At 46.0% G+C, this 27,071-nt stretch overlaps 1 protein-coding gene and 1 long non-coding RNA gene across 4 annotated transcripts; one reads left to right on the forward strand and one right to left on the reverse strand.

Annotated features, from left to right (window-relative positions):
• Positions 1 to 19,178: 19,178 nt before the first annotated feature.
• LOC136488358 (putative glycine-rich cell wall structural protein 1) lies at positions 19,179 to 19,754 on the forward strand. Its single transcript, XM_066485318.1, has one exon. The coding sequence runs from the start codon at positions 19,179 to 19,181 to the stop codon at positions 19,752 to 19,754; it is 576 nt and encodes a 191-aa protein (XP_066341415.1).
• Positions 19,755 to 21,702: 1,948 nt separating this feature from the next.
• LOC136489957 (uncharacterized) lies at positions 21,703 to 23,161 on the reverse strand. Of its 3 annotated transcripts, none has more exons than XR_010767449.1 (3): positions 22,829 to 23,161; positions 21,998 to 22,737; positions 21,703 to 21,895 (listed from the first exon to the last, which is right to left on the reverse strand). It is a non-coding gene; the product is annotated as an uncharacterized lncRNA (long non-coding RNA). The 3 variants fall into 3 exon arrangements; XR_010767448.1 differs by having other exon boundaries at positions 21,998 to 22,317; positions 22,689 to 23,161; XR_010767447.1 differs by having other exon boundaries at positions 21,998 to 23,161.
• Positions 23,162 to 27,071: the final 3,910 nt, after the last annotated feature.

Consider the following 27,071-nt stretch of genomic DNA (forward strand, 5'->3'; position numbering starts at 1 on the left):
AAAGCATTCATGCAAAGCAAACATTCCTATCATTAGAACAGTACACCAACAGTATTGAATCAAGATAAAATGTTTGTAAAACTAATCTACGTTTCGCTACGATCACGTCAACGCGAAGTTCACGAAAAACGGAGCTAAAATGCGAAAGTTATGATTTAAACGGGTTTTCCTATAGCCATGTATTTAATTAAATCTAATCATGAAATTAAAAAGTTCCAAACTTGACTAACAGTAGCTCCAACATGTAGCTTATGAAATTACGAAGCTAACGCGATTTGAATGGATCAATTCGGAGTTAAAATGACAATTTTATAAGCGAAACAGTTCGAATGACATTTCTGTAAATACTAAAAGCGTACTTTTGATTTAAACAGTGAAGTTTACGCTTTCCAAACGGGTTTGCGCATTCGGGGAACACGCTTTGGGCTGCGGGTTCAATTACGCGAAAACAGGAGGGCTCTTTAGCAAAACCACCCGCGAAGGGGTATCGGCCTACGTGGGCCGTTGGATCAAGATCGGGCGGCACGGGTAAGAACAGGGAGGGAGAGAGAGGGAGTCCGGCCGGGCACAGTAGCAGCCATGGCGGCGCACCATTGCCGGCGGCGAGAACAGGCTGGCGCGTGCGGGATTCGGCCTACGGGCCACGGTGTGCCCAACCGACGGCACCGGGGAAGAGAGGGGGGGTGCGGCGAACTCGCCTGGGCCGAGAGTGTGGCCGGAGGGTGCGGCTGAGGTGGAGGTCGCCATGGCCGGCGGCCTAGAGCTCACGGCGTTCGCGGATTGGGCGCTATAAGCCACGAAACGCGAACCGAACTGCATGGGGAGAAAGAGGGGAGCAAGGCGAGCTCACCACGGGCGAAAATCGGAGGCGGAGACGGCTCGGAGAAGGCTGCCCGCGCGGAGGCGGACGGCGGAATCCGACGACCTCGGAGCGACGGTTGCAGGGGCCTCTGGTGCGTGAGCGGGGGCGAGATTGGAGCGGGGAGCGAGAGAGGAACGCGCGGGAGGGGCTCGGCTCTTAAAAAGAGGCCGAGGAGCGGGCGACGCGCCCACGATGCGCGAGGAGCGGGCGCGGTTGCGGCTCGTCCGCCGCTGCGGTTGCGGGTCGTGCGGAGGTGGGGGAAGGCTCTGACGGCCGGGGCCAAGCGGTCAGCGGCTGGGTGCGGGGCGAAGGCGCGCGGCGACGGCAGTTGCCCGAGCTGGGCCGCGCATGGCTGGGCCGGCGCGGAGCGCGCGGCTGGGCTGCTGGCGCGAAGCTGGGCCGAGCGGAAAAAGGGGAGGCGAGCTGGGCTGGGGCTGGTGCTGGGCCGCGGGAAAAAAAATAAAGAGGGGCCAGCGGGCCGAATGTGAGGAAGGGGAGGAGATGGAAGAAAATTTCCTTTTTCTTTTTATAAATAAAATTTTCAAACTCATTTTCAAAAGGTTTTTAAAATCTTTTAGCATTTGAACAAAACCACCCGTCACAGAATTAAATATGCAATAGCATGAATGCATCAACATGTTTCTATTCTTGTATTTTCTTTTAATTTCATAAAAGAAATATTATTTCCTAATTTGAATTGCACATATAATTGCATATTTAAATCAAATTTACTATTTTAAAAAGAATTCAAATTTTAGGGTGTTACAATTCTACCCCCCTTAAGATAAATCTCGACCTCGAGATTCGGGTGATTGCTTACTCAAACAGTTGGGGATAAGTCTTTCTCAGATCCTCTTCTCTTTCCCAAGTAGCCTCATCCTCTGTATAACGATTCCACTGTACCTTGCACATCTTTACTGTTCGGCTTCTCGTAACTCTTTCGGCAATTTCCAAGATCTTTATCGGATACTCTTCATAAGTAAGATCTTCCTTGACAACAAGTTCTTCCAAAGGAATTTGTTCTTCAGGTACCCTCAGACACTTTTTCAACTGGGAAACATGGAACACGTCGTGCACACCGGACAAGCTCTCAGGCAATTCCAACTGATAAGCTACTTCTCCACGTCTCTCTAGGATCTTAAAAGGTCCTATATACCTTGGGGCTAACTTTCCCTTCATATTGAATCTTCTCACACTCCTCATTGGTGACACTTTCAGGTACACATAATCACCAATCTCGAAAGTCAGCTCTCTTCTGCGGGTATCAGCGTAACTCTTCTGTCGAGACTGAGCCACTCTCAAATTGTCTCTAATCATTCTTACTTGTTCTTCCGCGTCTCTAAGGACATCGGGACCAAACACTTGGGTTTCTCCAGTCTGATTCCAGAACAAAGGCGTTCTACACTTACGTCCATACAACGCCTCGAAAGGTGCCATCTTGAGGCTCTTTTGATAACTGTTGTTGTATGAGAACTCTGCGTAAGGCAGACTCTTATCCCAACTATCACCATACTGAAGTGCACAGGCTCTCAACATATCTTCCAAAATCTGGTTGATCCTTTCAGTCTGTCCATCGGTTTGCGGGTGGTAAGCAGAACTGAAATTCAACTTTGTTCCCAAAGATCTATGTACTTTATGCCAGAATTGTGATGTAAATTGGGTGCCTCTATCCGACACAATTTTCTTGGGAACACCATGTAAGCACACTATTCATTCCATGTATAACTCTGCTAATCTTGCACCATTATAAGTAGTCTTGACTGGTAAAAAGTGAGCGACCTTGGTGAGTCGATCCACTATTACCCATATTGAATCATAACCTCTTTGAGTGCGGGGTAATCCTACAATAAAATCCATGCCAACTTCTTCCCATTTCCATTCAGGGATCTTCATTGGTTGTAGTAACCCTGCAGGTCTTTGATGCTCAGCTTTCACTCTTTGACAAGTGTCACACAAAGCCACATATTCTGCCACATCTCTCTTCAAACCATACCACCAATACTTTTCTTTGAGATCCAAGTACATCTTGGTACTTTCGGGATGTATAGAATAAGCAGACTCATGGGCCTCTTGCAGAATTGCATCACGGATAGCTTTCACTTCCGGTACACATATCCATTTTCCGAACCAAAGAGTTCCATTCTCATCCATTCTGAATCCGGGTGCCTTTCCAAGCACTACATTCTCTGCTATCTCTTTAAGTTTTTCATCCTCCAATTGACCTTTGCGTATCTCTTGCTCCAATGTAGGCTCTATCACCAATTCCATTGCATTAGTGACCAGGCTCAAGTTGAGATACTCCATTTCAGCACACAACTCTGCTGACATAGATGTTGTCTGAATTCCATTGGCATAGCTCTTTCTGCTAAGTGCATCAGCTACGACGTTTGCCTTTCCCGGGTGATAATGCACTTCCAAATCATAGTCTTTGATCAATTCCAACCAATGACGTTGTCTTAGATTCAGATCTGATTGGGTGAAGATATACTTCAAACTCTTATGATCAGTATAGATATCACTCTTATGTCCAATCAGATAATGTCTCTAGATCTTCAAAGCATGAACCATAGCTGCCAATTCCAAGTCATGAGTAGGATAATTCAACTCATGCTTCCTTAGTTGTCTAGATGCATATGCAACCACTCTTCCTTCTTGCATAAGCACACATCCAAGACCCAAACGGGATGCATCACAATATATAGAGAAGTTCTTGTTTAAATCGGGCAAAATTAATACTGGAGCTGTAGTCAATCTCTTCTTTAGCTCTTCAAAGTTTGCCTGGCATTTATCCGACCATACATACTTAGCATTCTTTTCCAACAAAGCTGTCATATGCTTGGCTAGCTTGGAAAAGCCTTCAATGAACCTTCGGTAATAACCAGCCAATCCCAAAAAGCTACGAATCTCACTTACAGTAGTTGGTGGTTTCCAATTCAGTACATCTTGCACTTTGCCTGGATCCACTGCTATCCCACCATTGGAGACAACATGACCCAGAAAAGAGACTTCCTTTAACCAAAACTCACACTTGCTCCGCTTAGCGTACAACTTATGCTCTCTAAGCTTTTGCAAGACCATCCTTATGTGTTCCGCATGTTCTTCTTCTGTCTTGGAGAATATTAGTATGTCATCTATGAATACTACCACAAATTTATCCAGAAACTCCATGAACACCTTATTCATCAAATACATGAAGTATGCAGGTGCATTGGTCAATCCAAAAGACATAACGGTGTACTCATATAATCCATACCGTGTAGTGAATGCTGTCTTGGGTATATCCGAGTTCCGAATCTTAAGCTGATGATATCCAGATCGGAGATCAATCTTGGAGAACACATGAGCTCCTCTCAACTGATCAAACAAATCATCTATCCTAGGCAAAGGGTATTTATTCTTGATGGTAACCTCATTAAGTGAGCGGTAATCCACACACATCCGTTGACTACCATCCTTCTTATCCACAAAGATCACAGGTGCCCCCCATGGGGAAGAACTGGGGCGTATGAAACCTTTTTCTTGCAACTCTTTTAGTTGTTTCTTAAGCTCTTCTAATTCATTAACTCCCATTCTATATGGACGTTTAGCTATTGGTGCAGTTCCAGGTAATAATTCAATAATGAATTCAATGTCTCGGTCAGGTGGCATACCTGGCAAGTCATCGGGGAAGACATCCAGAAATTCCTCCACGACACGATCTTGTTCATTGATTTCACCATCTAGCTGATTCACTGTGGCTGTAGGCTGAGCTTGCACTACTACTTCTACACAGATTCTATCCCCATTGAGTGCTGTCACAACCACAGATTTCTCCTGACACTGTATCACTGCCCGGTGTTGTTTCATCCAATCCATTCCCAGGATAAGGTCAATTCCCGCTGTTCTCAACACAATAGGCTTCACCTTGAAGTCTACCCCCCTTAAGGAAATGCTAGTTGAGGGGCTCCAATAAGAAGCGGGCATACTACCTCCCGGGGAATTCACTAGTATTGGGTTTTTCATGGCACACAAAGGTATGCTATGCATTCTAACAAAAGCTTGGGAGATAAAAGAATGCGAAGCACCAGAATCAAAAAGTACGGTAGCAGAAATAGAGTTGACACTGAACGTACCCAACATGACCTCAGGCGTCTCTTGAGCCGCATCAGATGACACATAGTTCACCTTCGCTGTGAGAGGTGGTCGGGCGTTGAACTTCTGATTGTTGGCCTGGTTCTGAGGTGCTTGCTGGTTCTGCTTCCTAGGACACTGATGAGCATAGTGCCCTACTTCTCCACATCGGTAACAGGCATTGGGATTGTTGGGTGCAGCACTCTTCACAGGAGCATTGTTAGTCACTCCCTGGCGTGTTGCAGGATTGCTAGTCTGTTGCGGGGGACGCTGATTTCCAAACTGTTGCTGATACTGAGGGCGTTGTTGGAACTGGTTCCGCTGAGGATACTGACCACGGTTTCCCTGATGAGTTGGTCCTTGATTCCTCTGCTGGAAACCTTGCTGGGGATAAGCACGTGGGCGAGTGTTGCTTCCAGAAGCTTGCCCTTGGAGCCTTCTCTTCTTAGCTTCCATCTCCTTGCGCTTATCATCAATCACGATTGCGCGATTCACCAAAGACTGGAAGTTAGGATAAGTATTAGACATCAGCTGGAGCTGCAGTCCATCATAGAGTCCCTTGAGGAAACGGCGTTGCTTATCCTTGTCATCTGCCACATCATTAGGAGCGTAGCAAGATAGTTGTGCGAACTTGTCCCGATATTCCGCCACAGTCATTGATCCTTGCTTGAGAGATCTGAATTCTTCCTGCTTCAGTTCCACTAGTCCATCAGGAATATGGTATGATCGGAAACTGTCCTTAAATTCCTGCCAAGTGATATCAGGAGCATTGTTGGGACGTCCAAACTGGAATGATTCCCACCAATCCTGAGCAGCTTCTTGGAGTTGCCCGGAAGCGTACAACACCTTCTCCAGGTCGTTGCATTGTGCTATGTTCAGTTGTTTCTCCACAGCACGCAACCAATCATCGGCCTCCATAGGGTCTGTGGCATGTGTGAACACCGGTGGATGACCTTTCATAAACTCTCCACGCTTATCTCTAACCTGGACAGGCGGTGGACCTCTTGCAGGTTCATTGTCCAAGCGCTGCATCATAGCTTGCATCAGCTGCGCTTGCATTCCCAATATCTGCTCCATGGTCACAGGTGGCGGTGGTGGATTCATAAGAGCATCACGCCCACGACCACGGCCTCTGCCTCTTCCTCCTCTTGCAGCCATCTGTTTTCCATCAAATGTGCAAAATTTAGAGATTTTTCCAATTATAGAGAGCTTACAAAAGATAAGAAACAATGCTGAAAATTTTCTGGGCAAGATTCAATTTCAGCAGTTCAGTAAAACTGTTATAACTCAAGTTTCCGAGATCCAACAGAGGTGCACCAAGATTCGTTAGAAAGCTTAGGACATCAGATACAACTTTCATTTAGACCACTTTTACAGATTCGAACTCGCACATAGCCAAAAATAGAGCTAAACCGAAACTGTTCTGAGTTCCAGACAGCGCAGGAACAACAACTTGTGCCAGTTAGATCTCCCAAACCTGAATAGCTATTGACGTGATTCCAAAGTCACTTGAAAGATACAGAGGTCTAGTTATCTCCACAAAAATTTCAGAATTTTTATCATCCCAGATTTCGAGTTACCAGATAAAGAACACAGGCTGCTCCAGAAATCAGCACAGCAGAGATAAGATAAAATGATACTTCTGTATTAAGATTTCATTCTAAATTTAAAGTTCCAATCTAAGGAAGTTGTGGACATGCCCACAAACTTCCAGCAACCAAGCAAAATACCAAATCAACCAAGTTCACAAATCAAACATCTAATCAACCAAGTTCACAAGACCAACAAGACTAAATAAGGACACGAACTAACAACGTGATAATCTAGATCAAGGCACCTAACACCTATGGAGCGGTGTCAATCATGGTGAAGGAACGACGCTTCTTCTTGTAGATGGAAGGCTGTCCCAGCTGTGCTCGAAGTTCATCCACTTGTTTCTGAAGACGTCTCTGCGCCCTCTGAGATGCACGTAGTTCTCCTTTGACCTCATCATCCACTCCCTGCATAGCGTGGACATGCTGCACCGTTGCCTCCAAAGTTGGGTCATTCTCTGGTGGAGCCAAAATCTGCCAAACACCCTCATGATCATTTCGAGGAAGGAACCTGAAGCGATCCTCCCTCATGGCCTCGAAGCGACGACCATGGTAGTGGATGTAGGCATTATGTGCTGCATCCTCCATGCCATCCAAAGCATGGGCTCTCCTAGCAGGGGCACTGTGGACAGTCTCCACCTCATGTCCATTGATGATATCATTCCATGCGGTGACCACCAGCTCTACCTTCCAGAAGGTAGCCTCCAGTGGGTGCTTGTACTCGGCGCAGTGGTAGCTGATGGAAGCGTGCAAGTCGGGGAAGTAGTCGTCCAGCACGTGGGTGAGGAGAGTGTGGTAGTAGGCTGTCTCTGGAGCTGGCTTGAAGTAGTACTTGCACTTCCAGCCAATCTCCTCGTCCTCCACGGGGGCAGCTGGGGCGGGTGCAGGTGTAGGGGAAGAAGCCGTCGACTCCTCAGGTGTGGCTACCACAGGATAGACGGGCACGGCGACTGGTGAAGGAGTAGGTGTAGGCGTTGGTGTAGCCATCTCCTCATCGTCGGAGATGATCACTATCTCCCTCTCCGCCGGTGGGGCACGCGGGGTGAACATGGCACGATAGCCGGCTGTGCTGAGTCGAGCAGTCTTCGGATTATGAGACATCTATAGATTTAAAGTGAGATAGAAATTAGAATCAACAATTTTAAATAATAGATTAAGGTATGAAAAGCATAAATGTTTTAATAAAATAACAAGAATAAGTCAGTAAGCAAGAAACCAGAGGAGCAAAGCTGCTAAAACGACCATTTTCTAACTAGGCTTGCGTCCTACAGTCAACACGGCTCCGATACCAATTTGTCACACCCAATTTTAAGGATAAAATTGAATGCACTAAACTCGTGTGTGCCCAGGAATCAATCACACACACAAGCTGACAAATTATAATAGTATCATCACGGTGTCTCATACATCAGAGTTATAATAAAACTTAGTCTTATACAACACAACGGAATAATAAAAAGATAATAACTCTCGTGGCCATCATCACAGGGAAGGTCAACTGGTTGACCACAAGCCTAATAATCCTCCGGGAAATCCTCATACCCGATGTCTTCTGTTACCCATCCGGGATTTTTATCCAAGTAAAGAAAATAAACAAGTGTAAGTACATTCCGTACTTAGCAAGCTAACATGGGGTTATGAAGCTCAAAAAGGACAGACTCTGGTTTACTGCAGTTAGCATTTTTAATAGGTCAAACTTTTATTCTCAAGTATTATCAAGTTATGCTTAAGCTCCCATTTAATTCCCATAAGAACACATATCAAGGTCAGATTTACCATATTTCATCATAGAACAACTTAAATGATCATCATCAAGTAACCAGTTATTCTGTGAGTTTTCCGGGCCGCTCGTAACCGTGAGCACGGCTGTTATAACAGTTTGTTACCCTCTACAGAGGTGGTGCACATTCACCGCGAGTCGTGATCCCCATATGCCCGGGTTAATTACTCCCATGTCACTACCAAGGTGAGCGGGCAGGGTACACTATGAAGCCATTTCATAGGTTTCCCTAACAAGTTAGGGCCGCTAGGTTTCCTTGGCAAGCAGATGTAGGGACCCCCTTTCCTATGACACAAATCCATCGTGGCTATACTCATAGGAACAGAGGCAGCCCTATACCCAAAGTGCCAAGCCCCATTTGCGCCAAAAAGGTAACCTCTAACCAGCTAGGAAAGGTCCTATTACTGAGCTAAAGTCAGAGCCATATGACTCTCCCGGTTGCACTGTCAGTCCCAGCTTTTGCCGACAGATAAGTCCTTATGGAGGGCCGAGAGCAACATGAACAAAGGTCATTTGCACTTTCGCCCTATGGAACAGTTGTTATGTTTCATGTTACTCACTTTGTTCCATAGTATCATTCATCAATATGTATATCAAGTTCAGTTAGAGCACTAGCAATCTACCCATATGCATTTAACCCATAGGAGACAAGGAACAGGATAACAATCACTAGGATGTCCTTACGGGTATCAAAATTAGACACATGCACATGAGTAATTGATTACAGTGAAATAGGACATCAAGGAAAACCCATGTTATACTTGCCTTGGTTCACAAACTCGTGCTGGTCCTGCTGGTCGTCGAAGAGTCCTTGGTCTCCAACGTTTTCCTCACCGTCTGAACGCGACCAACACGGCAACATACAACATTCCAAAAGCATTCATGCAAAGCAAACATTCCTATCATTAGAACAGTACACCAACAGTATTGAATCAAGATAAAATGTTTGTAAAACTAATCTACGTTTCGCTACGATCACGTCAACGCGAAGTTCACGAAAAACGGAGCTAAAATGCGAAAGTTATGATTTAAACGGCTTTTCCTATAGCCATGTATTTAATTAAATCTAATCATGAAATTAAAAAGTTCCAAACTTGACTAACAGTAGCTCCAACATGTAGCTTATGAAATTACGAAGCTAACGCGATTTGAATGGATCAATTCGGAGTTAAAACGACAATTTTATAAGCGAAACAGTTCGAATGGCATTTCTGTAAATACTGAAAGCGTACTTTTGATTTAAACAGTGAAGTTTACGCTTTCCAAACGGGTTTGCGCATTCGGGGAACACGCTTTGGGCTGCGGGTTCAATTACGCGAAAACAGGAGGGCTCTTTAGCAAAACCACCCGCGAAGGGGTATCGGCCTACGTGGGCCGTTGGATCAAGATCGGGCGGCACGGGTAAGAACAGGGAGGGAGAGAGAGGGAGTCCGGCCGGGCACAGTAGCAGCCACGGCGGCGCACCATTGCCGGCGGCGAGAATAGGCTGGCGCGTGCGGGATTCGGCCTACAGGCCACAGTGTGCCCAACCGACGGCACCGGGGAAGAGAGGGGGGGGTGCGGCGAACTCGCCTGGGCCGAGAGTGTGGCCGGAGGGTGCGGCTGAGGTGGAGGTCGCCATGGCCGGCGGCCTGGAGCTCACGGCGTTCGCGGATTGGGCGCTATAAGCCACGAAACGCGAAACGAACTGCATGGGGAGAAAGAGGGGAGCAAGGCGAGCTCACCACGGGCGAAAATCGGAGGCGGAGACGGCTCGGAGACGGCTGCCCGCGTGGAGGCGGACGGCGGAATCCGACGACCTCGGAGCGACGGTTGCAGGGGCCTCCGGTGCGTGAGCGGGGGCGAGATTGGAGCGGGGAGCGAGAGAGGAACGCGCGGGAGGGGCTCGGCTCTTAAAAAGAGGCCGAGGAGCGGGCGACGCGCCCACAATGCGCGAGGAGCGGGCGCGGTTGCGGCTCATCCGCCGCTGCGGTTGCGGGTCGCGCGGAGGTGGGGGAAGGCTCTGACGGCCGGGGCCAAGCGGTCAGTGGCTGGGCGCGGGGCGAAGGCGCGCGGCGACGGCAGTTGCCCAAGCTGGGCCGCGTGTGGCTGGGCCGGCGCGGAGCGCGCGGCTGGGCTGCGGGCGCGAAGCTAGGCCGAGCGGAAAAAGGGGAGGCGAGCTGGGCTGGGGCTGGTGCTGGGCCGCGGGAAAAAAAATAAAGAGGGGCCAGCGGGCCGAATGTGAGGAAGGGGAGGAGATGGAAGAAAATTTCCTTTTTCTTTTTATAAATAAAATTTTCAAACTCATTTTCAAAAGGTTTTTAAAATCTTTTAGCATTTGAACAAAACCACCCGTCACAGAATTAAATATGCAATAGCATGAATGCATCAACATGTTTCTATTCTTGTATTTTCTTTTAATTTCATAAAAGAAATATTATTTCCTAATTTGAATTGCACATATAATTGCATATTTAAATCAAATTTACTATTTTAAAAAGAATTCAAATTTTAGGGTGTTACACTAACATAGACACCACGTCTACGCTATTGGTTACTACTCTAGTGGTGGCCAAGAACATCCGTCTTTATCAGGAATCCTCTTACTAGAGCATCCGCATCGGGGACAGATGACGAACCCGCAAGAATATAATGACCAAAACTAATCTTAAAGTAGAACCTACCACTTCAATTTAGGTCTTGGTCTAAACATGTATGTATGAAAGATTAATCATAAAGTTCTATATGCTAAATGAATAACATAAGAACTTAGCTCTAGTTTCATAACATAGCTATAACAATAATATGAGAGCAAGAACATAAGAGAAATCTTCATATTATTCATACCAAGATTACTCCAAAGTACAACCTCTCCAATGAATCTTCTTGCTTTGCTCCAACTACTAAAACTAGTAAAAAGAATACAAGTGGAGGGAGAGAGGCTCTTGAGTTGTGGTGTGTCTTGAATGGGGGCCTCCACACCTCTACTTATACATGCTTGAGGTCAGTTTAGCGAGGGATAAATTAGGAAACCATGCTGAACCGCCTCTGCATAGCATCAATGAACCGCCACAGCGAGGTAGGACCGAGCGAAGCTGGGGGCTGCCTGGCCCATCTAGCCACCGGCATCCCCTGGTGGGTCTCTTGGTGGGCCTGGAGCGCAACGTTGGTGGGGTTTGGCCCAAATTTGTCGGTTGGATGGGTCGTCTTCTCATTCCTTGGCATAGGATCTGCTTTACGCTTTGCTTGATTGCGCCTTTTGATTATTTTCCACTTGTATTCAAATGTATGTTCTGTAAAACATGTTTTCTCCAATACAAATGGAACTATGTCAATAATAAAGGCATATGTGTCAAAAGATTGTTTATTTCTCCTGTTTTGAACTATAATTGGTGGTCGGATTTGGTCGTTAGTGACCGCCAACAGTGTACACCGTAGTCGGTCCCAGATGGCGACGGTGAAGGCTATGACCATCACTATCGACAGCTTACTGCCAAGCCCAAAATTGGACTACGACGTGGGTTACGATGCGACTATGAAAGATGCGAGTGTAGTAGTGATCCATCAAGCTCAGGGTCACCTGTGTATGTGTTGTGCTGATTTTCGCAATTGGTCTTGGCTTTTAGTGTGGATACTTGAAGACTATAGTTCTGATAACTGGATTTTGAAGCAAGTTGTGGACACGGAGGAACTATTTGGATGCATGAATATTAAATTTGGTTTTGAGCTTTGTGATGAGGAGTACAGAGTGATTACAATTCACCTAGAATGGAATTTCATTTTCCTTGTTGGGAAGGATTGAACATTGATTGCATATGACATGGACCGCAAAAAGGTTCATGTCATCCATGCCCGTGTCATCCGCTTTTGAAGATCAAGAGGGCATTTCCATATGAACAGGTCTTACTATCTTCCTTATATTCCCTTGTTCATAGAGTCATTAGCAGAGCAGTAAAGGTGTATTTCCTGTATATTGTCGTCATGACAGTCTTTGTTCAGGTGGCAGTTGTTTTCATTCTATGTATGTATAGGCCAATTTTGGTTTGTTAAATAAAGGAATGGTATGTTCAATATTTTTAATTCTGTTGCTTTGTTCAGGTTGTGGATCAGAGATGAATAAGAGGGGTTCCATGGTGCATTGGCTACCAATCCGAAGGCTACACTAATTATATTCATTTTGCCTTGCAAGCAGGAGTGCCACATATAAGGAGCACAGCTATGTTGTTTCGTTATGTAAGTCTATATAGATTAGTACCTTTAGTATGCCCTATGTACCACTTGTGTTAGGACATCAGTTGAGAAAGATGTTATGGTAGCGTCCATTGTTATTGTAAAAAGTACTCTTGTTTGTGAACATGATTTATGGATGTAATGATTATATATTTGTATGCTTTGTGTTCATCAAGATGTTAAGGGCCCAGCTGAATTAGTAACTATTGTGAAGTGGATCATGGTGTAAGGCGACGGTGACCATGTCCTTTGTACTAGCGGATCTTATGCTGAAGCGATGGTGGTGCTAACCTCGCTACACAGGCGCCTCGGCCGCCGAACCGACAGCGAACCCGCACCGCTGACAATCGGGTCGAAGTATAAGGCGACGATGCTGGTGGCCACTGCACAGGCAGTTGATGTGCCCACAAGACGTTTTGATAGCCTCAACACAGTCGGATCATTTGCCAATGCGACGGTGTTAGTGTACATCCACAGTCGGGTCGTGCTCTAATGCGTCCAAAGTAAGGACCTAATCATGGACGGATCATAAGCCAATCAGTGGTGTTAGTGTACACCGCAGTTAGTCCTAGATGGCGACGGTGATGGCTATGACCATCACTATCGATAGCTTACTTCTGAGGCCAAAATTGGACTACGATGTGGGTTACGATGTGGCTGTGAAAGGTGCGAGTGTAGTAGTAGATGTACGACCCCACCCACTATGGGATGGGGGCCACGATGGTGGCCTTGACTTTTGATACCAACTAAGCCAACGAGGGCCACGACCCCGGAGCACGGGATCGTGGCCGCCAGCACAACGAGCAGCAAGATGATCAACGGCCTGGGGGCGGCCACCAACTCCGGTACGATGCCCCCGGGAGATCAAGAGGCGATGTGGGCACCATGACACACCATGCCGCAATGTGGGCACAAGACCATGACGAGAGGCACGCCCGGACATGCACCACAAGACGGCGTTACTTGCAAGCCATGTTAGCTAGGTTCCCTCCTTCAGGCTCATGACACCTCGGTCGGGAGAACCGCCTTCTTTGTATGTAACCTAGCCCTGGACTCTATATAAGGGCAGCCAGGGCACCCTTCCTATCATCTTTGGACTCTTGAAGCTTTCATTCGAGCAGTCCATCTCCTAGCTCTAACTCTCCTACCTCTTCCACCATTCTTGCACCCCTATTATAAGAACTTCAGAGCATTCAAGCGAGGAACACGCACTCGATCATCTCTGAGACTGGACGTAGGGCTCCGGCCTGAACCAATATAACTCCTCATGTCTTTTGCATGCTACCATCGTCTTCCTGGAGCAGCGCGACATTCGTATCAATTCACTAGTCGGTCTACAAAACATCGACACAAATGCTACCCATATGAGCACCTTCAAAGACTGGGCCGACAAATCCTCGAGATGATACTGACGAAGTCACCATAGGCGTCTCGTTGTTGATGGGAATGTCGCCTACCACTGAAAGGTCTAAGGAGGTTGCATTAGGGCCTGCGAATGAAATACAAACAAAAACGATCACATTTGGATAAATTGGGACTAGTTGGAAAAACCCATTTAAAAATACCCTAGTCTGTGTGGCCCTGTACAAACCGGCCTTCCTGTGTGGCCCTGTACAAACTGGCCCAGGCGGGTTTTGTCTGTCCGAATCCAATTGATCTTAAACTCGATCCAAACTCCCCCGATGTCATCGAAACTAGTACATCGCAACTTGGGAAGTTTTCCTACTAGGATAAGACCATCCCCTCTTTATATATTAGAGGATCAAAGCCAATTAATGTTTACCATACACAATCGATAAAAAAATCAATCTACTACTTATTTTATCTCCAACTTTAGCTCATTGAACCCCTGCTTTCCAGAGTCTCTCTCGACAATTCTTGCAGGCCTTACTGATCCTAAAGCAACCTCATTGTGCTACTTCCTGACGAGATTATCTTGGGAGGTGCTCGTGAGCTTTTTCGACGAAGAACCAACGTCTACATCACACGGTAGACACACTGGTTGGCCTTGCTGTTTGAACCCCTGTCTGTTGCATGCTAGGCCAAAAAGTTGGCTAGGCTGATTTCAGCCTGCCTCTCTACTAAGCATTCTAGCTCTTTGCTGGTGTGTGACCTAATAAGGGGTCAACACACTAGTGCACTCAACTCATTAGGTGTCGTCAAGGTGTAATTAAGCAACTGACAACGCATTTGTGAAAAAGATATATAGTCGATCCTTCCGTTCAAAGGAACAGACGGCTTTAAAATGCTTCCTTCTGTGCTAATGCATTAGTATTGTTACATTAGCTAGTATGGCTGCGCAAGCATTTTCTTCACAATATTATCCGACGGCTGTCAGAGACAATCTCGGCCTGACCTATCCAACTTCTGCAACTGGACGCTTAGGGGTCAAGCCTTCAAGGATTATTTCACTACAAATACAGCTTCCATTGTACTAATTAATTAACCTTGTGAGTCGTCTTTCTTATGAGATCTTCAGGTACACATAGGAGTAGTTTTTAAGCCCATGCCTGAATTTGTCAAAGTCGTTGTGAAAACCTCGAGGTCACCTCTGCAGTGTCAACCACTGCAAGAAGAAGAGAATCGTTCGGGTGATCAGGGATGCCTGTGTTGATCTTCAAACATGCATGCAGTCCGTTAAGACTTCATGCATGCAGGTCGTCGTTTACTAGTTTTACTATTAGTATATAATGCTAGGGCCTGATCACAAAAGATATGTAAAACCTGGGTTACAATACTATGGGTGATCTCGTTATCTCTTGATCGTCGTGTCACCAGCTGTACATGTTTCACATGTTGTTCAGTGACGGCCGAACCTAAAAGTTGGCTACGCTGATATTGGCCTGCCTCTATTGAGCATTCTAGCTCTTTGCTGCTATGTATGACCTAATTAGTGTCAACACACCGATGCACTCAAAGTCATTGGTTGTCATTACGGTGTAGTTTTTTTTTTATGATTACACAGTACAGTTTAGACACTCACAACGCATGAACGCACGTACGCAAACTCTATTTCTATGAGCATCTTCGAAGATTGAGCCGACAAATCCTGGAAATTGACGAAGTCACTACAGGCGCCTCGCAGTCGACAGGAACGTCACCTACACTTAAAGCACAAACACTGTTAAATCCTGAAATATTCGCTACCACGGGGAGTCGAACCAAGGAGCTAAGGTGCTACCGAGGCTCTTGTTACCACTAGGCTATGGGCCCTTTCGCTTCACAGTGTACTTAAGCAACTGACAAGTCATTTGTGGAAAAAAATATATAGCAGATCGATCCTTATATATTACGTTCGAAGGAAGAGATGGTTTTAATGTTTCCTTACAATTTCTTTTTGCGAGTATGTTTCCTTAAGTCAGTATTGTTACATAGCAGAATATCTAGTATGGCTGTGCAAGAATTTTGTTCACAATGTTATCTGGCCACTGTCAGACAATATCAGCCCGACTTTCGTCCACTCTTATCAAACTACTGCAAGGGAATGACGCATTGTACTGTGATTAACCTTGTGAGCTGTCTTTCTTATCGAGATTTGGAGGTACACATAGGAGTAGTTCTTAAGTTAGTCCATGACTGAATTCGTCAAAGTCGTTGCGAAAACCTCGAGGTCACCTCTGCAACGTCAACCACTTGTCTCGTGATCTTTTGATTTTCGTGTCACCAGCTAGCTGTGCATGTTTCACAGTGCTGGAGAGAATGATCAAATGCAGAGTCATGAGCATGCATGAGAGTATATACGTTGTAGTATGCAAACATTTTTTTTAAAATACTTGCGACGGCAACAATTTATCCCAAGCAAAAGAAAAGAAAAGGTTTATATGTTCATTTAGGAGATCATAATCTATTTGAAACTATAACCAATCTACCTTTAGTTCTCAGGTCGGGTGAAATGGAGTATATGTATTAGAGCTTGGAAGTTGCTAGTACTATTCTTTTCCGTATGGGGTCTTTTGTCCAGCAACACAATATATATCGAGACAAAACATACAAATAATTTTTATGGAACTACAACCAGCTTTCAGCTATATATGATACTCCCACCGTTCTAAATTATAAGTCACTTTGACTTTTTTGGTACATCTATTTTGCTATGTAGATATAATAATATGTCTAAATACATAGTAAAATGGATGAACCAAAAAAATCAAAGCAACTTATAATTTGGAACGGAGGGAGTACATAGCATTACAGTGTCACTAAAATATTTCACACATTTAGTATCAGTGCCGGTCCAAAAATTGGCAATGACTCGATGGATAACTTCACTGTATATCGAGACGAAGAATACAAACAAGTGAACTACTTAAACCGGAGCAACAAGCAGCTTTAGTTTCAATGGGCCTTCCAAACACGGATGAATGCTAAAACTTTGTGCCATCTAAGACTTAGTTTCAATGCTAAGACTTCATGCATGCAGGTCGTCGTTTACTAGTTTTACTATTAGTATATAATGCTAGGGCCTGATCACAAAAGATATGTAAAACCTGTGTTACAATACTATGGGTGATCTCGTTATCTCTTGATCGTCGTGTCACCAGCTGTACATGTTTCACATGTTGTTCAGTGACGGCCGAACCTAAAAGTTGGCTACGCTGATATTGGCCTGCCTCTATTGAGCATTCTAGCTCTTTGCTGCTATGTATGACCTAATTAGTGTCAACACACCGATGCACTCAAAGTCATTGGGTGTCATTACGGTGTTTTTTTTTTTGCGATTACACAGTACAACTCAGACACTCGCAACGCACGTATACTCACCCCGATGAACACATGCACGCAAACCCTATCCCTATGAGATTACGTAGATTGGGCCGGCAAATCCTCGAGATTGACTAAGTCACTACAGGAGCTTCGCAGTCGACGGGAACGTCACCTACACTTAATGCACAAACGCCGTTAAATCCTGAGATATTCGCTACCACGGGGAGTCGAACCAAGGATCTAAGGTGCTACCGAGGCTCTTGTAACCACTAGGATATGGGCCCTTTCGCTTCACAGTGTAGTTAAGCAACTGACAAGGCATTTGTGGAAAAAAATATATAGCAGATCGATCCTTACGTTCGAAGGAAGAGACGGTCTTAATGTTTCCTTACATTTCCTTTTTGCGAGTATGTTTCAGTATTGTTACATCGCAGAATAGCTAGTAAGGCTGTGCAAAAATTTTGTTCACAATGTTATCTGGACACTGTCAGACAATATCAGCCCGACTTTCGTCCACTCTTGTCAAACTACAGCAAGTGAAGGACGCTTAGTGTTCAAGACTTCAAGGATTCGTTCGCTACTTACACAGCTGTCTTTCTTATCGAGATTTTTTTTTAGGGGCTTTCTTATCGAGATTTGGAGGTACACATAGGAGTAGTTCTTAAGTCCATGACTGAATTTGTCAAAGTCGTTGCGAAACCCTCGAGGTCACCTCTGCAACGTCAACCACTGCATGAGGAATAGAATCGTTCGGGTGATCAGGCAGGGATGCCTGTGTTGACCTTCAAACGTGCCCGTTGAGACTTCATGCATGCATGCCGTCGTTTACTTGTGTTAATGTAAGTATAATGCTAGAGCCTGATCACAAAAGATATATAAAACCCTGGGTTACTTTATTATATGGGTGATCTCGTGATCTTTTGATTTTCGTGTCACCAACTAGCTGTGCATGTTTCACAGTGTTGGAGAGAATGGTCAAATGCAGAGTCATGAGCATGCATGAGAGTATATATGTTGTAGTATGCATGCATGTTTTTTTTAAAATTCTTGCGACGGCAACAATTTATCCCAAGCAAAAGACGAGAAAAGGTTTATATGTTCATTTAGGAGATCATAATCTTTTTGAAACTATAACCAATCTACCTTTAGTTCTCAGGTCGGGTGAAATGGAGTATATGTACTAGAGCTTGGAACTTGCTAGTACTATTCTTTCCCGTATGGGGTCTTTTGTCCAGCAACACAATATATATCGAGACAAAACATACAAATAATTTTTATGGAACTACAACCAGCTTTAAGTTATATATGATACTCCCATCGTTCTAAATTATAAGTCACTTTGACTTTTCTGGTACATCTATTTTGCTATGTAGATATAATAATATGTCTAAATACATAGTATAATGGATGAACCAAAAAAATCAAAGCGACTTATAATTTGGAACGAGGGAGTACAAAGCATTACAGTCACTAAAATATTTCACACATTTAGTATCAGTGCTAGTCCGAAAATTGGCAATGACTCGATGGATAACTTCACTGTATATTGAGACGAAGAATACAAACAAGTGAACTACTTAAAACGGAGCAACAAGCAGCTTTAGTTTCAATGGGTCTTCCAAACACCGATGAATGCTAAAACTTTGTGCCATCTATTATCTTATCTATGGAGATGAGACCCAAACAAGTGCCATCCATCACCTTGTTACTTGCATGTAATTTAATTAGGGTCAACTCAAGAAGCTCCATAAATTCTAGTGGGTTTTAAAAGCCTCCACTAGGTCTCCTATTGAAACACCACTACCATACGTGCATGCTATGAAGGTAAAGAACCACTGCATGGCCTCAAGCACTATAAATACCCATGCAGCATTCAGTGGGAAGTCATCTCAACTCAAGCACTCCATAGTGTTAGCTCACAATGGCAGGCACAAAGCTAGTATCACTGGGGCTCATTGTCCTCATGAGCATGGGATTAGCCAATGCTGTTAGGGTGGCTAGATACTCTAGTGCTGATGGGACTGGCACAGGACAGGGAGAGGGTGGCGGATATGTGAATGGCGGGGGATCAGGGTCTGGGTCTGGCACCGGATCAGGTGATAGTGGTCCTTATGGTACCCATGCAAGTGCTGGAGGGGGTGGTGGAGGTGGTGGAACTAGCCAATACGGTGGGTCTGGATATGGTACAGGGTCAGGGTCAGGGTCAGGGTCTAGTACATATAGTGAAGGAGGGTATTCTGGCTATGGAGAGTCTTCTAATGCTGGTGGTGCCGGTGGGGGTGGGGGTGGAGGACAAGCCGGAGGTGCTTGGAATTCCAATGCTCAAGGATTCGGTAGCGGCACCGGTTCTGGCTCTAGCTATGCTAACAGGTATTGGGATGGTTCTGATGCGGGTGCAAGTGCGAACGGCAATGGAGGTGGCACAGGAAATAGTGAAAATGGTGGCGGTGGCGGTGGTTCTGGTGCCGGAACTGGATATGGCAATGCCTACACATAAATTCCATATAAGCCAATCTAAAGTTGGAGCCCATCCTCGTCCTTCCTTGTTTGAAGTCCTAGAGTTATTTGTTTTCTTTGTCCCTTTGTTACACTTTTGTTAGTATTAAATTAATAAAGGGTCCAACTGTTCTAGCAACAGTAGCAATCTTGTAATGTCCTTATATGAACTAGAGTGGGGAAAAAAGATTTCTATTGCGCCCCTAAAAAAAAGTGACTGTTCATAAAACCCGTCGCTGTTCACACACAAAAAAAACCCCGTTACTGTTTTACCTTAATGGGTCAAGACTGTTTATGGTAACCCGTACTGTTCATAAAACTCGTTACTGTTCACAGAAAACCCCTTTACTGTTCATCACGAAAGCCATCGCGCGTTGACTGTGCCGGTAACAGTGAGATGTGAGAGCGACGGAAGTTGGGTGGTTGCACGCTCTTTATATATATGTATAGATATGTTGTAATCGTGTCTGTTTGTGAAAGGAAAAAATATCTTGTGCATCGCATGTGGCCACTATATCTAAAAAAAAAATCTTACGTTCTCTTTGGAGTGATTAAGTTGAGACGCCTACACCGTGCATGTTCACATGGTTATTAAAATAGTATATACCGATGAACGTCCTAGAGTTGTTTATATCACTTACGACGATACCTCCAACTGGGTCAATGCAGCCTAGAACATAATTAGCTAGAACTGCTGCTACAAGCCCATTTATGTCAGTGACAACTTTTAAAAAAAAGTGATCCAGTGCATAGGGCTTCACTATTTCATCCTCTATCCTGAAACAAAACTTCTAGAGCTGTACTTAATGAAACTGTCTTAAGTTTGCGAAAGGGTTGTAGCCCAATGGTTATAAAATTAGAGCCTAAGTAGCACCTCAAATCCTGGGTTCTACTCCCTGTGGGAGCGAATATTTTAGGATTTAGCGGCGTTGTGCTTTCAGTATAGGCCATGTTCCCGTTGACAGCGAGGCGCATGTGGTGACTTCGTCAATCTCGAGGATTTGACAGCCCAATCTTCGAAGATGCTCATAAGCGTAGGGTTTGCATGTGTGCGTTCATACGGGTGAGTGTGTATGCGTTGTGAGTGTTTGAGTTGTACCGCGTAATCAGAAAAAAAAAACTATCTTAAGTTTGACTAACTTTATATATAAAAAGAATAATATCATCTCTAAGATACCAAACAAAGATATTATGAAAATATATTTCATGGTATGTATATATAGTAATAATACTAATTTCTGTTATAAATATTTTTGCTCTTTTCAATACATTCTATCAATTTCAAAATAGTTTGACCTAGAACAATACTAGAAATTGATTTCTTTTAGAATTGAAATAGTATGCAATATATTCCACTACAGTTCTTCCTCTTGTCCACCATTATGCACTGCTCCGATCCGCCATCCATCTCCAGCGACCGGCCGCCCCCCACTACTACAGAAGATAACTGTAGGGGCAGCTCTAGAGCCTCTGTAGAGGCGGCTGCGCCAGCCGCCCTTCCCAGGGTGTTCCTACAGAGGGTGCCTCTGTAGGGACGGTTTCCTGACCGCCCTTGCAGTGCCCTCTGTAGGGGCGGCTGGTGTTTTCAGCCGCCCCTACAGTGCCCTCTGTAGGGGTGGCTGGTAATATCAGCCGCCCCTGTAGTGGACTTCTGTAAGGGCGGCTGTATCACCAGCCGCCCCTGCTGTGTGTATTTGTAAGGGCGGTTCAATCAAGAACCGCCCCTACAGTGGATTTTCCAGCAAAAAAAATAAATAATTTTTGCTTCTGCAGAAGCTCCAAACATTACTAACCAATGGTTCTTGCACTTTCATGTGGATAGGTAGCAAGGACTAGAAATTTCAGTATACAAGTTTATCCATGGGAGCCCTTTCACACTTCACGTTTCACATATTTGATTGGCCATATTTACCATAAGTTGCAACATATATATCAGAAAATTATCTAACTGACAACAAGGATATAGTGCATTGCATTCGTAATCTGTCTCATACATCAGTTCTAAGTTGTATAATGCCATAATGGAAAACTTTACAAAAACAAACAACAGACACTATCAAACTAGCAAAAATCTGAATATCTGTAATGACTTTTACCAGATGGGAAATAGTAGGTTGGTTTGCCAACGTTGCAGCGAATTTCCTGACAAAATTGCAAGACATACTTCTTCATTAACCTGATATATATGGTAATTTGATCTAGGATGGTAAGTAGTAACTAGTAGTGAGGTGTTAGCTTGCAAACCTGGTGACAGGACAGTGTCCGACAAAACCAGTGTGATCTTTAGTATTTACAGCAGCGGCTAGTTTCCTGAAGCAATGAAATCAAATCAATTAGAGATCCAGTTCGTGCAAGCTACAAGTGATTAACAAGTCCAATCTACAAAAAATATATTGATCCAATGATTAGCCTTGTGAAAGAAATAAACACTGCCCTGCTGCAATGTTAGTTTTCAAAGCAGCAACAACATATTCTATCACATAGGAGGCGATGTTGCTGGAGCCTTTAAAGGGCCTGGACTGAGGTGTCAGCTTCAGGAAAATCACCTTGGCACTCTTGACTGTCTGCAATCACAGAAGGAATTATTTGCAGCTATTAATTTGCCATGTTGAATAATTTGCAGGTATTGAATTCTGAGTTCTTAATATCTCCATACCTGAATTGCACAACACTACATATTCTAAGTGCTAACAGCAAAAGCCAAATAACTAAGAATGTTCTCCAAAGTGGTGTCTCCACTACTCCAGTACAACACATAACAAAATTGAATGGGAAAAAATTATGTGATGCCATTAAAATTGTCGTCCAACTCCCACCCCACATGCAGACTGTGTATTGAGAATCTAGAGAAAATTAACTTCCAGCAGCAGACAAGTATTATACTGAAAATATTGCTGCCGAATTGCCGACTAATTAGCAAGATATTGATGCAAACCTTAATCCGCAAGCCCCTGGCAGCACTGCACGCCATGGGCGGCACGCACCTGCAGCGTAGTTTGACGAGGCAGATCAAGCACGTGATTGCGGGACATAGAGCAAACCATCCAAAGGACGAATGGGGAGGAGTAGGGGTACCCGAATGGAGCATAGATGCACACGATCTGGACGCCCGCCCAAGGCCGCCGCCGCGATCTGGACGGGCCAACCTTGTAAAGTCGCCGCAGATGCACTCGAAGAAGACGGCTCTCCCGCGCCGCCCTTCGCTAGATCGAGGCAAGGCGGCCCTCCTCCGCGTCGATGTTGGACGGATCGAGCCCAGATGGCTCTCCTCTGCGCCATCCTCCGCGCCGCCCTCAGCCAGATCAAGATCATGCGGCATCCTACGCATCGACCTTGGACGGATCGAGGACGGATTGAGGACAGGCTGGCCGGAGCGAGGTCGGGCGGCCCTCCTCCGCGCCGCCCTTGGGTACCCTCTCCCTGGGCAAGGACTTCAAGCCCCACTAGGGAAAGGCCAATAGAAGCCAAGTGTGAAGAGCCCTGACCACTACCGATGATGATGCAAGGTCACTTCAGGCTTGGCCCTCTTAGCAGTGATGAAGCCGCACACTTCCGAGCGATGCCTTTCTCATCCTCGAAATTTGCAGAACGGTCGGTGCCACTCGGTCCGGCACCATCGCCGGATCTACGCGAAACGTCGAGGGCACTTTGGAGGACCACCAGGTCTCCATCTTGGCCCTCAGAGTCTTCCTCATCGTCATCATTCGATGACGAAGTCCCATGCTTCTAACGTTCCATGTGCTTCATCGCCCCCTCCCGCCGGAGGTGTTTCTTTTCCTTGGCTGCCACCCTTTCCTAGGCAGCACGCTCAGTGCCCCCAGGAGGTCAAATTGAGACCTGAACGAGGGCACGGGTTGCAGCATGAAATCAATTAACCGATAGCTCTTAATGAAGAAAGTTGATCGGATCAAGGCAACTTACCAAGTTGGGCCGGAAATTCACCCAGAACGCCTCCACCGTGTCCCCGGCCGCAACGACGACTCCAGAAGAATTCAACCCAGTGACCCATTTCATGACCTCAGAAGCCCTGAGCATCTCCATGGTCTCACGGGTTGGTTCCTTGACCCCAGTGTAGTCGCACAATAGGGTTGACAGCAGCTTTAGCGGCTGAACCCGTCGCTCAACCATGGTCCTTAGGACCATGACGTCGGTTAGGCCAACTGACACCCAGCTTTCCAAAATCCCTAGGATCTTGGTGACCTTCAATGACCGCATCCTGTTGCACCCCCAGCTCCATGAGGCCAACCTCACCGGTGCAACACTAGAAAAGGGAGGGAGGGGGCGGCGGCATCATCACAAATATAGAACCAGTTCCCATGATAGCTAGAATCCAAAACCCTCAGCGGCAGGCACGGATAGCTGTGGGAAACCCTGTAGCGCATCTGGATGTTCATCCCGCCCACTGGGGAAAGCACACCTCCATCAGAGCCATGTGCCTTGGGGTCTTCACCTCAAAGACTCGCCGAAACAGGTCTATGATGGCCTCTAGCCACAGGAAGGCCTCGCAGACAACTAGGAAGCCCGCCAGCTGTGTAACCACATTGGAGAAAGATGTTGCAGTTGGACCCCATACTCTCGAAGGAAGCCACAGAGAAAGTCAGAAGCTAGGATCATGGACCAACGCTCGTGGAAGTCGGTGAATGACAAAACCTCCCTGAGCTACGGATAGGGAACATCTCGCCAGCGGCAGCCCTCCACCCAGCGATCTCCTTCGGTGGAAGGAAGCCCTTCTCTATGAGCTGCTCCTGCTTCACCTCCGTCACTGTTGAAGGAATCCACTCAAACATCTTGCGACACAGGCGAGGAGCAGGACAGACGATAGTGGAGGCAACACACACAACCTAGAGGTAACCCTCACAAACTTGACCCCGTTCCTTTTTCTCTTTCGATTGCAGGAACGACAATAGAAAGCAAGAATAAGGTAAGGTACGGGCTCAGGTAAAAGGGGGCTATTTATGTGGTGGCAATCGGGGATGCGAAACACATCCATGTGGAGTCTGCAATAGAACAGACCCCTTGAACCCTCAGAAAACGAGCCGATGCACTATAACGCATAGGGATGCCATTTAGACGTAGAATCCAGGGAGGTCGACCGCCCCAGGATTCATGCGCAGAGCGGCCCTCGGCCATCATGACCACGCGACACAGTGAATAATCACACGCAAATGGACACCGATAAGTCGTACCATGGCCGGGGAGGCCAGGAAGCCCCAGGCCCACGTGCAAGGCAACTAATCGTGACCACGACCCCATCTCAAACTTAGGAAACCCTCTCTTGGGCCGGCCCTTAGAAGGGATCGAGGCCACAAAGGGATAGGGGCAGGGTGAGATGGGCCCCTGCTGCTCTTATCGGTGTTACGGAACCTCTCGACCATCTCTCCCTATGTTTGAGTCATACGCTTCAAACTCGCCCGGGTTGACCACCTCTAGGGGGAGGCATCTTGCCCTCTAGCTGCTGTGGAGGCGGTCGGGGACCAACAGGTTTGATAGCCAACAATTTATGGGACGTCTCACGATGAGCCATAGCCGAACTTCACATCAATTGTGGAGGATATCAAGTCCCGCTCGAATTACTCATCAACCCCGATGAGGCGCATCTCTCCGACCACATGGTTAGGTTGGACATGTCTCTCCCCACGTGGGGCAAAACCAAACTTCCCCATAACAAGGCATCATGGCCCCTTGGGTCAAAAAAGGGCGTCACAGGAAAAAGGGAGGTGGATACCTACAACCCCGCAATAAGGTTGATGTCAAGCCTTGACTGACTCCTCCCGGAGCCCCGAGTTCTCGACCCACAAACCGATTCTAGATCCTTGCAAAAGCCACCGACCCCTCGGGAAAGCCTAAAAGAGCCGGCAGCTAAAAGGATAGCAATGCATTGTACGAAAGGCACGATCTGAATGCTCTAGGTCGAGCCATCGACCCCTAGTCAAGGAACATGACTCAAAGATCCCAACGCCATTCGAAAACATTGCCATAATCATACGAAAATCAAAGGATAGCCCAGGCTAGGACTCCGAAAACATAACTCGAATATGTACGAACCCAACCTAGGAGATTGGGCACCTAAGGTGGTTCAAAGAAAAAGCACGACATTTACAAACAAATTTTTCTTTGACAACAAGCGAACAAGTGTGACCAGTGCCACACTAAGAGCCTAACATAGAAGCGGCCCAAGATCTAGAAGCTATGATGCTAGAAGGAGGCTTGCGGGACGCTACCCTCCGCCATTGCAAACAAACGCAATGGAGAGGAGCACATCGCAAACCTCCTCCTAGCATCGTGGCTCCTGGAGCATACGACATAGGGGAGAATGGCTGTAGCGCCGCCGTCTCACAAGAACAGGGATGGCATGATGGAACCATCCACAGCAAGGGCCAGCTCACACATCCGAGCCGAAGGGCCCCGAAGAACGAGGAGGTCACAAAGCTACGATACCGGTAACCATGCCGCCTAATCCTACCCTGCTCATAAGTCTCCTTCTAGTACCAGCTGTTGTAAGGAGAAACACCAGCCACCGACCACCGCAAGCGACCCCCAATAGTACGCACATTTAGGACTCTCAACATCCGCTTGAAAACACTTCTCTCTCTCTCTCTCTCTCTCCTGCCTAACCTCTTAGAAGGTCTAGGAGAAAGTATGTAGAAGTAGCTGCAAGTGGTTTAAACAAAAGGAGGGCCCTCATTTATATGCCTAGGGGCAGACTTAGCAGCCTGAGACCCCCACGCCACGTGAACCACGAGATGTCACAGCCAATGTTAGATGCCCGTGTGAGGTCAGGAAAATCCAAATGCTCTAGTGAGGACGAATTGCCTTCCCACCACTCCTCTGAGGAGAACTCCTCCGACAATGGGATGTCTGATTATAGTCCTCTGTCGAGCTCTGAGAAGGAGAAACCAGAGGAGGAGGAGGACGATGCCAACGCCGACACCGAAGATGATGACGACGACTCCGATGATGACTCTGACTCTAACTCTGACTTCGCCTTGCCTCCTCCCAAGCGAGCGAGGCGAGCAGGATCATATTTAGATTAAGTAGTTTGTAGTTAGTATAAGTAGTTTTAATAGTTTAGGTTAGTTATTATGTTTTCAGACAAGTATAATCATACACTCGTCCAAATTGTATTTATCTGTATATGCAATGAATCAATAAAAAAAGTTCTTTGAAATATTATGTTTCCTACTGCTATTCTTGCAACCTATCTTTGATTCTTGCTATATATATGAATGAAAACTAGAAACTATCATGTACGGTTCCAGTTCTAGGAGAATCTAAAAGCAGTTCAACTACTGACAATCACCGTATTATAGCGTTGGAT

This window comes from Miscanthus floridulus, chromosome 10, assembly GCF_019320115.1.
Source record: "Miscanthus floridulus cultivar M001 chromosome 10, ASM1932011v1, whole genome shotgun sequence".
Lineage (NCBI taxonomy): Eukaryota > Viridiplantae > Streptophyta > Magnoliopsida > Poales > Poaceae > Miscanthus > Miscanthus floridulus.

Excerpts from the sequence above, each read along its gene's own strand:
- LOC136488358 (XM_066485318.1), top strand. The coding sequence starts at position 19,179 with ATGGCAGGCACAAAGCTAGTATCACTGGGGCTCATTGTCCTCATGAGC.